This window comes from Brachyistius frenatus, unplaced genomic scaffold (genome assembly GCF_029030835.1).
Source record: "Brachyistius frenatus isolate BFR_SWC_R1_liver_20210118 unplaced genomic scaffold, ASM2903083v1 Contig_76, whole genome shotgun sequence".
NCBI lineage: Eukaryota > Metazoa > Chordata > Actinopteri > Embiotocidae > Brachyistius > Brachyistius frenatus.
This window is the reverse complement of record NW_027210675.1, coordinates 1,233,442-1,249,303: the sequence shown is the minus strand read 5'-3', so window position 1 is coordinate 1,249,303 and position 15,862 is coordinate 1,233,442. Positions and strand designations below refer to the sequence as shown.

Below are 15,862 nucleotides of genomic sequence, written 5' to 3'. Positions count from 1 at the left end.
GCCGCCACGCCCCGGGGCACCGGCGACCGACGAAAACATATTATTTTGATAACTTTTTAACTCCAAATCAACTTTCATGAGTTTTTGAATATGATAAAGCCTCCAAAAAAAAAAAATTCGTTTAAACTTTCAGGATAAAAAGAATAATCATTTTACGAATAACGGGGCTCCAATTAAAGGAACAGAAAACTCAAACAAAGTGGACTCAAAAGTAGGCGGGTTGTCCTTCTTTTGGGCGTAATCTGTCGGGAGTGCTGACGTCACTCCAGGAAGACGAGCCCATCAGACTTTCTTTTTACTACATTTCCGCAAACTTTTCTCGCAGCAGCCGCAGACGGTTCGTAGACTCTGGGTTCGGCTCAAGGTGTGTTGGACTCACGGAAGTTTGGCAAACATGAGTGCAATAAAACCAAACGATTCGGCGGCACCTGAAGACAGCAGCGAGGAAAAAGACTGGGCCGCTGCCAAAGCTTTTTTTGACACCCTCAAAAGTAACAAACCGAGACCTGTAAGTATCCTACTGACATCCTTCTTCCATTGTGGCCTTATGTGTTGCTTGTACTTACTTCCATAGCTTTTTGTTGTTGTTGTTGTTGTTGTTGCTGTTGCATCGTCGTGGCTCAACGTGTCTTGTATTTCTTCAACTTTTCCGGCCGCTCCCAGCCCAAACCTCGCTATGCCGTCAGCATCGCCGTCTCCTCCCGGACCCTCTTCAACATGGTGGCGGAGAGGAAGATCTACGAGGAAGAAGGACTCGAGAAGTATGTGGCTTTTCAGGTGGAACATGAAAACGAGCCTCTGGAGCCAGGAGCTGCTTTCCCCTTCGTAAAGGTAGGCCCGAGGCCCGGGGAGCAGGCCACCTGTGCCAAGACTCTGCGGGACGCCGGCAGGGCGCGGTGCCCGAAATGGATGAATTCAGCCGCTGCGCGCACCGTGCTGGCGCAGCGCGTACAAACAATACATGCATAACATCTGAAGCCCTCTGTCCACATGTACAGTCTAGTCTGAGACTTGGAGGCCTGTTAGACCTGAGACTTGGAGGCCTGTTAGACCTGAGACTTGGAGGTCTGTTAGACCTGAGACTTGGAGGCCTGTTAGACCTGAGGCTGCACCCCGCTGTCGTGTAAAAGCAGGTGTTCGGCATATGGCACTGCCAGAGCCGGAATAATCACAAAAATGTTGCTTCATTTTGAGTTTTTATTTTTATTTATTTTTTTTTTTTCATCAGGCTGATTGTTTTTGTTTGTCTTGAAGTGTTAGAAATCATAAAGTCATGACTGAAGCTGCAACAATTCATTAGAAAATTGATGACCAATTATTCTGATAATCAATTAATCATCTTAAGTCATTTTTTTTTTTTTTTTGAATGAGGTAATGCACACATTTTCTGACTCCAGCTTTTTCAGTGTGAATATTTTCTGGTTCTTTTAGTCCTCCACAATGATATACTGAACATGTTCTGGTTCTGTACCGATGGCCCGGGACAAAACAAGACATTATAGGTCACACCTTCTGCTTTGGGGAAGAAAAAAAAAAACTGGTTGACATTTTTCACCCTTTTCTGACATTTCTAGACCAAGTAGGTGATCGATGAGAAAATAAATTAAAATAACCATTATATTTAGCCCAATTCATGACAAAGCTTTTAAAATGGCAGAACCAGAACGACCACAAAAACATCAACAGCCTCCTCATAATAAATATATATATATATATATATCTTTGTGCATTAACTGACGATGGACGTCAGGTGAACCGCATTCACAGATTTTAAGCCCGCAATGAAATGTTTTTGTAGAAACTGAGTATCAGAGGTGTTGATTCGGTTGACATCTGGTTTTATTCTGTTTTTGATTTTTAAACGGATCAACTTATTTCTTAATCGGATACATGCATTTTTTTTTAAAATAATGTATCAGCAAAATGACCTTCATACAGGTTGTAATCTCTTCAGCGAATGAATATAGACTCGGTTGCTAGTTAATGAGATGCACTTATCAATAACTAATGTATTCTACATTTACAGCCGTGCAATATAAATCACATCTCCATGAAGGTAATAATGTTCAGATGTTGATACTGAAGAAAATGTTAAATCGTGACGACTCTCAGGCAGGTCTCTTCGTTCTGATTCCTCAGCACATTTATGGGTATTTATTTGTGACAGACATCAGAAATAGTATCATACTCAATCAAAAAAAAAAAAAAAAAAATCTGTTTCTGTTGTTTTGGTGCCACGGTGTCCTCGTTCTACGGTAAGCACGAGGGTGATTTAACTGACAGAAAAGTGTGGCTGAACTGTTGTAATGCTTCTGTTGTACTCTCACGCTGTGACTCAATATCCTGGCTCTGGGTGTAAAGCACGTTGTGCCCGCTCTCTGACAGGCGCTGATGAATGTCAACTCTCGACTGAGGAAGCTCTACCCAGACAGCGAGGAGCTGTTTGACATCGTCTTAATGACTAACAACCATGCCCAAGTGGGAGTGCGCCTGATAAACAGCATTAATCACTACGGTACGCTGCGTCCTAAACCCAACGCCGTGTGTCTCACCTGCCACAGCAGCAGACATAATCAAGAACGGCGCTCAGTCTAGTAATTACACGCCAGAAATGAACAAAGTCATTTAATTAGAATGGGATTTCCGTTTTCACGCATCTCCAACGTGCTTTTGTTCTTTCAGATCTGACCATAGAGAGATTCTGCATGACGGGAGGGCAGAGTCCTATCGGTTACCTGAAGGCCTACATGACGAATCTGTACCTCTCCAAAGACTCGGAGAAAGTCACCGAGGCCATCGAGGAAGGTCAGCGACGCTGCTTTTACATCACAATCCACATTTCTCTCGCGCGGGCTTTTTTTTTTATGAATTCTTTTGTGTCATCAATAAGTCGCGATATCGGCTTCTTTCTGCGGCCTTGAGCCGTCTATGTGCTTCTCATGTTTACACACTCGCATGTCGACTTGTACGCGTGCGACTCGTTCACACTTTGGAGGGAAATCTCGACCTCGTACTGAGCTGCAAGAAGGAGCTGCTTGAAGACGGCTTGTGATTTATGGCCCCCCCCTGTCGTCTAAATTAACACCTAACAAACATATATGAAGCATAAATCATTACGGAAATGTATTGATTATTAAAGAGCTGATTGACAGTGAATCTGAGATTCGGTGAAAAAAAAAAAAAGAAGCTCCTATTGGGTAAAAATGAGCTCGTTCCAGTTTCTTAAATCAGAGGAATTCTTTTTTTTTTCTTTTTTTTTTTTCATTATATTTGTCATTATGAACAGAATAAATTTGGGTTTTCCGGCAATGAATTTATGAGAAAAATAGTATACGAATTAATTTGTGTTGACAATAATCATTATTTGCGGCCCTTCTCATAAGTTTGTTTATAAAATCCACTTTTAACATTTCAATAACATGTCCATGCTGAGTTCAGGACCACAGCTGCTCGCGTGCATAAAATGTGAAATATCACCTCAAATCAGGATTTTAAAAGGGACTCCTTTTGCTCTTTCTTTAAATAAGTAATCCATGCGATGTGTCGTTGCTCATGAGTGACCATTGCGCAGTAGATAGGATGTGCACTCGTAGGTTGCTCTGTTGCTCACTTATGCTGCCGCATTAATTCCACGTGTGATAGCGAGTCATCAGCTTAATGCACAGACCGCCACCGAAAAGCTCCAGAATCGTTTATACTGAAGTGGTTGATCAGAGAGAGCTTTTCTCGACGGGTGCTCCTCCCTTTGCATTGTGGGATATTTACGTTCAGGCCCCAGCTGATTTACACTTTCTGTTTTTCTGATTTCAGTCCTACCAGGTGTCGGTAATGTGCAGAGTTTAGTGTCGCAACCGTAACTGATTGACAGAGGCCTTTTTTTTTTTTATTTTTAGCTCGGTTGACTCTCTTCATGAGAGACGGAGGTATCAGGGCAAAAGTGTCCGTCACCTGTGACTGCATAAATCGGAACTCAAGTGGCAGTTAAAACATCGTTACCGAAACAGGAAGTTGAAGTGATGGATTCACCTCCCAAAGTATTTGAGTATATTTTTTTTTAACCTCCCTTCGCCTCCATCAGGAATCGCAGCGGCTACAATGTTCACGCCGGACACGGAGAGCGACCTGAGCGACACTCAGCTGAGAGTGGCGTTTGATGGCGACGCCGTCCTCTTCTCAGACGAGTCGGAGATCATCGTGAAGCAACACGGCCTGGACACGTTCTTTGAGCACGAGAAGCAATTTGAGAACAAACCTCTGGCTCAGGTAAACACGCGGTTGCTTCTACATATTTCAGCCTCACTGGATAATATACTGTTTATATTCAGTAAAAAAACAAAACAACAAGTAAGACAGCAGGTAAAGTGATGTAATAATCAGCCTCATATTGATCAGCTGTGTACAAACATTTTTTATTTTTTTTTAAGCTCGTTCAGAGTTTCCTCCTTAGTTGTAAATACAGCAGATGTTGTGTTTCACTCTAAAAAAGCTCCTCGCTCCGGGTCAGTCGACAGTTTTTTTTTTTTTTTTGGTACCGTGTTGGCTGAATTGTTGTTTCGGAGGTGTTTCGACTGACTCGGTATCAGCAGAGAGGACTGACCGTCAGTGACTGTGTTGATTGGAGGAGATCAGGTTCTGGGGAATGTCTACAGGGTTTAGGAACCGGCTCGGCTGGCCTGTAGATGCGTCTTAAATCAACTAAAATTTCATTTTTGTTCCTCTGGGCCCTTTGTGTGTGGGTGTGTTTGTACTTTTTTAACTCTGCTGTCTATATCGAACATTGAAGTACATTACAGTCGTTTTCCAGTGAGAAACATTTACTCAGATGACTTGAAGAGTAGATTTTTTTATTAGAAAACACATTTCAAAGGATTTTCTGCTGATGATTTATTGTTTCTTTCGCTGATTCACATCTATTCCTAAAATCTACAGATCCAGACTGTTTTTATGATTGTCGTTTTTTTTTTTTGCTGTGACATTGTGCATTTACTTCCTCTTTCCTCTTCTTATCTGCTTCTTATTTCACACGAACTTTACTCTTTCACTCTTTCAGGGCCCTTTAAAGTGTTTCCTGGAAGCCCTGGGGAAGCTCCAGAGAAAATTCTACGCCAAGAACGAGCGCATCAACTGTCCCATCCGAACCTTCCTGGTCACGGCCCGCAGTGCCGCCAGCTCCGGGGGCCGGGTCCTGAAGACCCTCCGCAGCTGGGGCCTGGAGATCGACGAGGCTCTCTTCCTGGCCGGGGCTCCTAAAGGGCCCCTGCTGCTGAAGATCAAACCGCACATCTTCTTCGACGACCAGATGTTCCACATCGAGGGGGCCAAGGAACTGGGAACCATATCCGCACACGTCCCCTACGGAATCGGACAGAAGTACAACAGGGGGAAACTCATTGAGCAGCCTGCAAAAGAGGAGTAACCTAAATTTTTTTTTAAAAAACACACAAAAAAAACATTAAATACGCACTATGTTATCGTTTGCTACAAATTAGATTATCATATTATGAAAAATTTATATAAGAATACCGTTTCACTTCGAGAACCCCTCCAGGGAAAATCAAGTTTTGAACCTCGCTGTGTGTGTTGTGGGCTTTTTTTTTTTTACGCTACCAGACACAATGAGAAAAAAAAAAAGAGAAAAAAAAGCAGTCAATATCGTGCCTGAGCACTTCTGTTGTGGAACTGCAGTGACTGTCTGACGGTTTCAAAAACACAGATTCAGACAGTCTGGGTTTCATACGTCACAGACCTAAGGAACCAATCCCATCAACTTGCGGGATGGGAGGAGATAGAAGCAGGAGTTTGCCGTATATTCCTAGATCTGCACTTACTGAATGAAGGCGAAGGTGTCAAGTTACATCTCAGCCACTTTATAGCATTTTATTTTTTGTTTCTTGAAAAAAACATTTGAAACTATTTTACCATTTGAAAGGCTTATTGTCTGAGGAGTAACACATTTTCAATTTTATATCAGTGTTTATGTTATTTTCTTGACACTTTTGACCTTAAATGCATGTTTATCTTATCCATCCGGGTTTTTGGCCGTTGGTTCGTACGTGCAGTTTAGTGTGTCTGTACAGTGCGCAATATTGTATCGACACACAGACTCAAAGTCAGCGTGTGGATAAACGAAATATATAAATAAATACATTTGTCAAGGGCAGGCAACCTTTATGACAGGCAGGTATTTGTGTCCGTCTGCCTGACGAACCCAATTTGCTGCAATAAAAAAATAAAAAAAACAACGATAAAACAGATTTGAGGACATAATTTGCAGTTGACATTATGTTATCGCAGTAGTCTGCATATTATTGTAATATTGTCTAAAAGCATGACGGAAGTATCATGATAGTGTCGTATCTTCGGGCCTCTGGTCATTCCCTACCCTAGTATATATACTGTAAATACACACACACACACATACACATGAGCAAGCCGGGAGCATGTATCTGCTATAGTAGTTGTTGTTTTTCATAGAAGCACCAGGCAGATAGAAATGGCCTTTTCCATCATTTTTGACATCTGGCACTTATAACGGGGTCCATTAATATTTTAAAAGGGACATTCATCAGGGTACAATTGCAATTGCCTACTTACTTAAGAAACATTAATGCTGTCTGCCTTTGTTACTGTTCTTGCTGTTGATGCGCACAAGTGAGATAAAACTTTATAATTTTCCTCAAACTTTTATACTCATGCAGTGTGGCTTATTTTTACACTTTTACACTGTGTTTGTCCATCAGGCATCAAATTGTAACCTAACGTTTTTTTTTTACACATAGTCCTGACTGCATACAGTATGTAGTGTTTGCAGGTAGCATTTTATATGTTTTATATTGCAAAAATATGTGAATGTCAGTTACACCCATTTGTTTGTAAATGCTGGTAGTATTTCTCTGTATTTTGCATTGATTGATATTGTTGTAACAATCGCATCATTTTTGCACCAGTCAACTTTTATATTAAGGCCTACGTTCGTGTAATAAGCACAGAGGATGTGATTAGATAAATAAAGTAATGTGGGGGAACGATGCTCACTGGTGTTTCTCAATAGTGGAAAGTAACAAAATGCGTCTACTCCAGTACTGCAGGTATAATTAAGTTTTCTTAAGGCACTTTACTTTTGAATGAATTCACTTCATTACAGTACAGCGTTTACTTTAAAAAAAAATACATTTTTGACTCCTCAGATTTATCCTGCGACCCATTTGAGGGGACCTGACCCCAAGTTTTGGAAACGCTAAACTAAACTACTAAACTGTTGAGCTCCACCTCCACCAGCTGCAAAAGTAACATCACACGAGGGTCCTCTAATAATATAATGCATACTAATGTTTCATGTTTTTGCTCCAACGAGCTTTTCACTTTCGATGCGGTGATGCATTTTGCTAAAAATAATTTTAATCAAATGTGATTTTTTTTAATTTTTTTTTTCGCAGGACATCGTTGCTTTTGTTACTCAACTGAAGGATGTGGTCTTTTCCCCATCGTACACCTCAGCGGTAGATGGCGCTGTTGAGCTGTAGTCGCTCCCCTCTATGCTCTCACTTCTGCTTGTTTGCTTCACAGCCTCGTGTTTGTCAAGGTGTCTCTTCCTTGTGTAAGTAAACCCGCTGAGGTCAACAGTCCGCGGCGTATCTTCGGGCAGATCTGTTCTGTCATTAAACTTCCTCTGTACCTGTTCAGCCCCAGCTGAAGGAGGCCGACTCTCATCTTACCTGTACGTGATGAAAGAAGCCACAAGAGGGCGCTCGTGTTTAACTTAGAGGTGGAGGAGGAGGAGGAGGAAAAAAAAAAAAGAAATACCTCCGTGTACATTTTATTTTTAAAGTATACAGAACAGATAAATCAAATATATCAACACAAAGCATCTTTTGATGTATTTAAAATCTCAAAACAAAAGCCTCCTCCCTCCAACCACAATCAGAACAATGTTACATCTGAACACAGTCTACCGATGAGTACCTCCTCTTTTTGTTATAACCGCGCTCCCTCTCGGCCCATTTTTTCAGGTACTAAAATATCACTGGCAAGCACAGCGAGATCAACAGAATGCAAATCAGTCTGCTCTCACCGAACATTAGGTCTAATTGGAAGTTGATGAGCTATCCTGCAGTTCCAGATATGTTAGAATAGCTCCATGAACTTGATCCTTCTTGGACTGAAATAAGGTTTGGTAAACAAAACAGGAAATGGCGTTATTTCAGAAGGTCATTTTTCAAGTGTTTACACACTGACGGTGGAAGAGAAAGTACTCAGATCCTTTACCTCAAGAGGAATTTCATAAACTAGGTCATCTACGTTATGGAAAGGTGCCTTTATTTTTTTAATTTTTTTAATTGATGTCTATGAACATAGGAAAATAGTAAGGGAAAGGACAAAATCATACAACACGCAGAACTCTTCCGAGTTATTTAAATGGATATATTCCTATTCTTAATTAAAGAAAGCTTGTTGAGAATGGGGGAATTCGGCCTTTAAGTGAAAGTAAAAACACCAAACTGTAAAAACACTCCACTACAATTACAAGTTCTGCTCCTTACTTAAGAGTTGTAGCATTGCACTCCTATAACGTAAAAAAAAAAGTAAAAAAAATAAATAAAAAATGAATCAAACATACCGGAGATTTCATCATTTTATTCCTCACTGTTCTTCCCTGTTAAAATCCTTGTGTGTACATTTCCCACAATGCCATTTGCTTGCCAACAGGTGGCTTGAAGATTTTGGTGAAGTAAAATATAGTATCACTTAACGTAGTCCTCGACTTGCCAGCCTAAAACTGAGATGAGGAGCGTCTGGAAAACACTTCTTTTTAACTCCAATTTAAAAATATATATATATATGTTTTCAAATTTGTATTCCTTCTGCCTCAACAATCGCTGACTCAGGTGACATCACTTGAAGCATTTCCCTCTGTACTATATAACCAGAGTATAAGTATAAAACAAACTGCAGCTGTTTAGTATCTACTGAAGTAGCAGTATAAAGTGACATAAAATGGAAATACTCAAAGTAAAATACTTCAAATTGATACTTTGGTACAGAATGTACTCAGTTAAGTTCCATCACTGATTTCATCTTTCTTTCTTGGTCCTCTTTCACTTGCAGTGTTTTATTAGCAACAGGCATCTTTACCAATTTGGTCACCACGGTAACGGCTTTGAGTTTTGCTCCCGGATGAAAAAACTGCGAGCAGAAGACGGTCTGATGGGGCCGGATTTGTTTTAATTTTATTATATTTTCTACAGTTTAGCTATTCATCTTGTCAGTGGAGCATCTCTGCAGCGAGGCACGATTTTGTCAGGCAGCAGAGCGTGTGTGTGTGTGTGTGTATGTGTGTGTATGTGTGTGTGTGTGTGTGCATCCCTGAGAGCTGCGACCAACCGGCTGTTGCCATGGATACTCGGCGCTGACACCACAAGAACTGTGTAGGCTTGTTGAAGATATAATTAATAACAAAGGATTAGAGGCAAAGGTAGCATGGGACTCAGTGTGAGAAACCTCATCACACAGTTACTATAATTGGCACCCTTTTCTGTGTGTGTGTGTGTGTGTGTGTGTGTGTGTGTGTGTGTGTGTGTGTGTGTGTGTGTGTGTGTGTGTCTGTCTGCGTATGCGTGTCGACGCCACAAGAAAAGTTACGGAACAAAATAACCGTGGAAATGGCACTCTCATTCTCTGCTGCTGCATTTATCTTCTTGACAAGCAATTTACTCTAAATATGTTTTCTTGGTTGGTGTTTCAAGATGTTTTCTGAGAGTAAATTATTTGAACCAGCAACACCTTAGTGGGTGTTTTAATGCCTATAGTGCATATCTTGGGATCATTCATTAAATGTAATTAGATCATTGATATCTATTTAATAAGCTGTATTTTTTTGACATGGATGTACTGAAGCTTTATCCTTTGTTTTCATGGAATATAGGCTCAAATTCAATTGTGCTTAGCCGCACTATAGTTGTATGACTCTATGGCAGTGTCGGTCAGCGACTACTGATCGTTGACAACAACAAAAAATCCAGAAGTAAACAGAAGCAGCCAGAATATACTTATGTGACAAACCATGTTTTCCTTGTTATCATATCATCTGCAGTTTTTTTTATTGCACTTTTCCTTTGTGGCTGTCGACCTTTTATTGCATTTATTATTTGAGTTTTATTATTTTATGTTTTCATTCATTTTATCATTTATATATAGATCATTTAATATAAATTTTGATTGATTTTAATTTCTAAAATGCATCATATACAGCCCACAATGCTCGCTTAGGCAGGTAAAAATGAATTCAGAGACTGTGCCCTACTTTTGAATTGAATTACATTAAATTATAAATATATATATACTAATAGACTGAAAGTGAGTCATACAGTGAACATAAATAAGACATTAAAAAAACTGAATGTAGATGCGTTCACATCTGCAGAGGGGAGTTTAAAGTATAAACTGTCCAAGAAGGAAACAGTCCAGTGTCTGATGAAGAAACCATCTCTCTAGTTTCATTACACCAGCCAACAAGATCCTTCTCTGTTGCATTGAGACGCCTCGCATAGATAAGTCATTTAAAAGAAAAGCAGATATGGTCGTGGGCGCTGTTTCAGATAAGACTCTGGATAATTTTAGAGCTACTTTATTCTAGAAATATGCCAAAAGGCGAGCGATCCCACATCCTATCAAATAAAAGAGCCGGAGGCCTTCAAAGGCTGCACGCGGGGTCGCTGAACTTTGCCCATCACATGCAGATCGGGAGGCTATAAGCAGGTTCTGTGCAGTGGTGGACGAAGTATTCAAACCCTTTACTTCAACACTAAAACTCCATTACAAGTAAAAAGTCTGAATTGAATGTGATACTTAAATTCAAAGTGTGAAAGTATCATCAGAAATAGGTCCAATCAATCAAGTGTCCTCTGCTTTGCGCTATTACCACTAAATTGGTTGATTTGTATCATTACATGTATATCAATACATAAGCAGTGATTTACTTTTACTGTTCCCAAATAGTCTTTATAGAACAAGAACTCATGATTATTTTCATTATTCATTACTTTGGTGATTTTTTTTTTTTCTGAATGAAAGGTAGAAATATTTAGTTTCACATTCCTTATTTTGTCCAACCAAAGAATATAAAACCTTAAAATGATCTAAAAATGAAAATTGTTTTGAAGGAAAAACAGCAAATCCTCAAATTTGAGAAGTTGTAACAATATGTTTGACCTTTTTTTTAATTTTTTAATTTTCTGTGAATTGACTAATTAATTGATCAACTGATTATTTCAGCTTTACTTGCTCATGCCTTCAGGAACTTTAATTAATAAATATTCAGAAGTTTGTATTTATGACAAAACTAAAATTGGCAAGTGAATGTAGTGAAGTATAAAATGCAATATTTCCTGCTGAAATGTTGTCGAAGTCAAAGTATAAAGTCGCATTAAATGAAATAATCGAGTAAAGTAGTTGGTTACATTTCGCCTCTGTTTCTATGACGATAACTAAACTGAATCCCTGTCGATCATCCTGAAGAGTTTGTGTTGATGGAAGTTTCTGCGGGTGGCGCTCATTTCTTCATCTGTTCGATCGTGAAGACCGTCGACGCTCGTGATAACAACTCGGTGAATCTGCCGCACGATGCCTCAGTCACCATTTGCTGTGTGACTGAGTTGGTGGAGCGCACACAGTGATGCGAAAAGCTCTGTTGACTGTGGTATGATAATGACATGTATTCAGGTCAGCTGGTCCCCCTCCTCAGCACCACATCCTTATAGAAACATCGTCCGTGGGTACATATACAGTTCAGGAAAACAAGCTAAAGACCGCAATGCTGTAAACATCCAGCATCCGGATCCTGTTTACACTCCTGAACTGTTTGAGCAGAGCTGTTGGTGAGCGCCTTGTAAACATGAAACTATGGACTGTTTTTGTCTGTGATAATAACACACTGCCTGATAGAAACAGATGCTCATCACCCTTGTGGGTGTGCTATTTTATGCGCTTGTGTAATTGCTGTCTGGCGGGTGTCACTGCAGACCTGGCCGTGTGTTCAGCGGGGCTCCCAGGAATCTCTATCAGTACACATCCGCAGCAGCTCATTCAATTTGGCCCGTTCTCATTTTGATTGCACAGTGTGGCTCTCTGAAAGCGACCCCACAGGTCTGCAGCCATTGACAAGTGTCTCTGCGTGACACGGGTTACCGATGACACATTCATCGACGTGCCGTTTCCTTGTCTTGGCCTTTCACGAGCGCACCTGTTAGCCGTTATTGACTGGCATGGCTAAGATACAAGACACAGCTGGTAAGCTCCCGATATGCAGGCCTAAAGATGGGAACAGGTTAAGTGATTCTCTGAAAATGCTTCTAACGATCTGAAATCAATCACCACCGTTCCCGTTGCTCTGAAAAACCTAGCAGGAGAGGGAGGCAGTGATCTCGCTGATAGCACGTTGCTTCAAGTTTTAGGTTGGGCCTCCTGGTGCTCTCCTATGAGCTATTAATTCACTGACACATTTTATCAGTTTGTAGGGAAAAAAAAAACCGTTAAATGGTGCAGAGAGGAAATACAAGATTACTTCTTCTCCCAGCGTTTTAGATTTATCTGGCCTGGGGTACCCAGCCTGCTCTTGGCCACTGCCATAGTTTTATTTCTTTTCAGTATTTAAGCCACAAGTTAAACTGACTTTTGTCGTTTCGAGAAGCATTACACTGACTTCTTGTCCATCCAGTGTTTAGCACGAGGCTGTGTGGACAGATGGGAGAGCGGTCTCTGATCCGATGTGAAGGCAAGCCGAGCATGCAGAGGCACTGCCATAGTAACAGCTGAGCGGCACACAGCCATACCACTTCATGGCCAGAGCTGATCAGCTGTAGCATTTAGTCTGCTCCGCAGGCTTAGTCGGGGATGCAGACTGTGGCCCCTGCAGAGGCTTAGTCCAGCCAGGCAGTAACACAACTAGCCAGCAAAAGGGAAAGCAGAGTGCAACCAGTGAGCAAGCAAGCATCACCAATTATCTCCAACTCTACGCTTGTAGCAGGAATCCATTTCAGCACCATTACCTCTGGGTAGCCACAGGCTGACAGTCTCTCCCGTCAGGGCGATAGTTCTAAATTGGCTCCCACCCCTCTCCTCCTCCTAAGATTGAAAAGAGATTATTAAAGACATTCATCATAGAAGAGGCCCGAGCCTGTCTGGAAAGTCTGAAAATGGTGAGAAATGGCAGCACAATGGAGACGGCCTGAAGAAAGAGGAAATAAAGGGACGGAGCGGAGGGGGAGCGATATAGAGATATGTCTGCGCTGAAGGCTGGGTGCTCCTCCGTGGTGCCAGACAGATCAGGGTGGTCCCATGGGTGAGGCGGATGGACTGCAGCGGTAGCCAGGGTATGGGGCCCAAGTCTGAGGGAACGCATGCGCACCACACGCCACCCAGTCGTGGCTAAAACCCTACATAAAGGATGCGGCGCTAATGATACCCCCGGAGACCGAGGCGGTCTGGCTCGTACATGGCGAGATGGACTGTACAGTGTATTATCGCTGTCTGATCCATTTCGTTGGGGGAAAGAATGTGCAGGTTGGACAAGTTGAAGGTCTGCTCTGTGGTCTTATGCCCAGGCATCAAATTGGATCGTAATGGTTTGGAATATTAAAATGCTTATGACTTGTGAAAATCCTTCCGGCCGGGGAAAGACTATTGTTTCACACCAGCAGTGAAGAAGACCCCAAGCTGAAATCTGGATGCTGCACTGAGTGTTTGTGGAAGAAGAGAACACATTTCAGTCCAGTTTTGGACACTTTAATGGTCTCACTTTTAGGACATTTCCCTGTAACCCCTCTAAATTTGTGGTATTTATTTTCTGTCAAACTGCTGCCATTCACTTGCCAAACTCGATCTCGTACTCTCCTCGCATACACACACACTAACCGCGGTGTTATTGATGCAGTTATGTAATCACCTGAATATTGATGAACATTACAGCTACAGTATGCAAATGGAAATACACGCTTCGGTATGGGAAAGCTGTCTTCATGATACAGATTGCATTCATATCAGGAAATGATTCGTTTTGAGAGTCACAAGAAGATACAATAACAACAGAAAAAGATGAAACAGCAGTCGTTGCCAAGAGGTCAAGTTTCATAGACAACAGAAAAAGGAAAGATGCGATAACACTGGAAAACAAAGTAGTTGAGCTTCTTCTGCTCTATATTTAGCGTATGCACTTCATCTAAAGGAAGAGTTCAAATTTTGGGGAACTTGTTCAATTGACAACTACAAGATCGTTAGCGAGCACGGAGCTGTGAGCAATGAGGTAATTGGCTTTGGCGTCGTGTTGAGAAAAGGAAAACACTCCTGTGGGTCGTATGTGACCCTGGGGAGAGTGCGATGCGCTCTCTGCTCAAGTTTCGGGTTCATTGTGGACTCGCAAATTCACACGCATCACAAAAACAACGTCTAACTCATTGCAGTGCTGCACCCCGTTCATACACAACAGGAACGGTGTCAAATGTTTTGCTCGTACTTCATATGGTCGTATGGTCTGGAGGACTTGTTGCTGAAAAGTCATGATGGCAACAAAACTCTGGGAAGACGCCAAGAAATAGTTACACAAGATAACTCAAAGTAAAAAAAAAAACACAAATTAGTGTATTTTTGAACTTTTAAAAGAGGCCGTGTGTTTCCTCCTGCTTCCACTCTTTATTCTAAGCTAATGTAACTGGCTCCAGCTACATACTTAATGCGCAGACATGAGATTGCTATCAATTGATGAAAACAGCGCCATTACACGTGAAATAATTCCCAAGTTCAGTAGTGCAAGCTAATTTAATTAAAATGTATACGCGTTATCCCACAATAGATCATCTCCATTTCAAACATGCAGCCTGACCCCCTGCTTTGTTGAGACATATTGATGAGATTACCGTAATGCATTACTTAACGAGCCCATCATCCATTAGTCTGTGTGTGTGTGTGTGTGTGTGTGTGTGTGTCAGCTGCCATGTGCTCTGTTGGATCAATGCTCTTCTGTGACCAGTGACCTGGAAAGAGCTGAAAAAGCTTTGCCTGCTCTGCTATCAATAGACAGTCTAATTAAGAACAGCCACCTCATTGTAAGTTCTGCTCAAATAGCAAAGACACTTGCTAGCACTGTATGAAAATTCCTTCTCAGTAAACCCAAACCTGGATCTTCTGCGGTTTAACAGTTGAGGAGCTGTGAGTTTCAGTCTCTTTGACTTTGTCCTCAAACATGGATGTCCTTAACTAACACACCAGGAGGTTATCCTGGCACTGAAGGAGGCCATCTGTTCAGCCTAGAGTGAAATGTATTGGATCACTTTTAGGGCAGGCATGCACAATAATGAGGCAGGATTGGGGTAGAACTCTTTAAAATGGGACCTATCCATTGGACACGGGATCATCTGCCTGTTGCAACAATTGAAGAGTGGACACATCCATGCGGACCGAACTCAAACCGATGGAAGGAACAAGCAGCACAGCATGCCTCCTCTCCCACGGAGGTGCAGCAAAGCAGGGCCAGCCAAACCCCAAGTCTTGCGCCTTCCAGAGTCCCACCGGCCCCACGTTCAACAGTGACCAGCTCTGGCTGGAGGAGCTGATAGGCCTGCCTTCTAACCAGTCCTCGCCCAGCTGGCAATCGTGTCCCAGTGTCCCCAGCAGCAGCCCAGGAGGCAGCAGGCGCAGCAGCGAGGGCACTGGCAGCCTGCACAGCTGGAGCTCTGGGATCACCTGCTTCCTGCACAGCTCCATCAAGAAGCAGAGCCAGGAAGCTTTTCAAACTCGACACAAAGAAGAGAGAGGATGGGAGAGGCATGCAGCATGTCCTTTCAGTGGGCCTCGTGGCCGAGCTCATCCACAG

At 41.9% G+C, this 15,862-nt stretch overlaps 1 protein-coding gene across 1 annotated transcript; it reads left to right on the top strand.

Annotated features, from left to right (window-relative positions):
* The first annotated feature begins 277 nt into the window (after positions 1-277).
* Positions 278-6,685, top strand: LOC138626700 (cytosolic 5'-nucleotidase 1A-like). The gene is made up of 6 exons (XM_069708551.1): positions 278-508; positions 664-831; positions 2,386-2,515; positions 2,683-2,805; positions 4,079-4,263; positions 5,051-6,685. The coding sequence occupies exons 1-6, from the start codon at positions 395-397 to the stop codon at positions 5,414-5,416; spliced, it is 1,086 nt and encodes a 361-aa protein (XP_069564652.1). The 5' UTR covers positions 278-394; the 3' UTR covers positions 5,417-6,685.
* The last annotated feature ends 9,177 nt before the right edge of the window (positions 6,686-15,862 follow it).

Excerpts from the sequence above, each read along its gene's own strand:
- LOC138626700 (XM_069708551.1), top strand. The coding sequence starts at position 395 with ATGAGTGCAATAAAACCAAACGATTCGGCGGCACCTGAAGACAGCAGC. Across the intron at positions 832-2,385 it reads CTGCTTTCCCCTTCGTAAAG|GCGCTGATGAATGTCAACTC; the intron begins GTAGGCCCGAGG and ends GCTCTCTGACAG. Across the intron at positions 2,806-4,078 it reads CACCGAGGCCATCGAGGAAG|GAATCGCAGCGGCTACAATG; the intron begins GTCAGCGACGCT and ends CGCCTCCATCAG.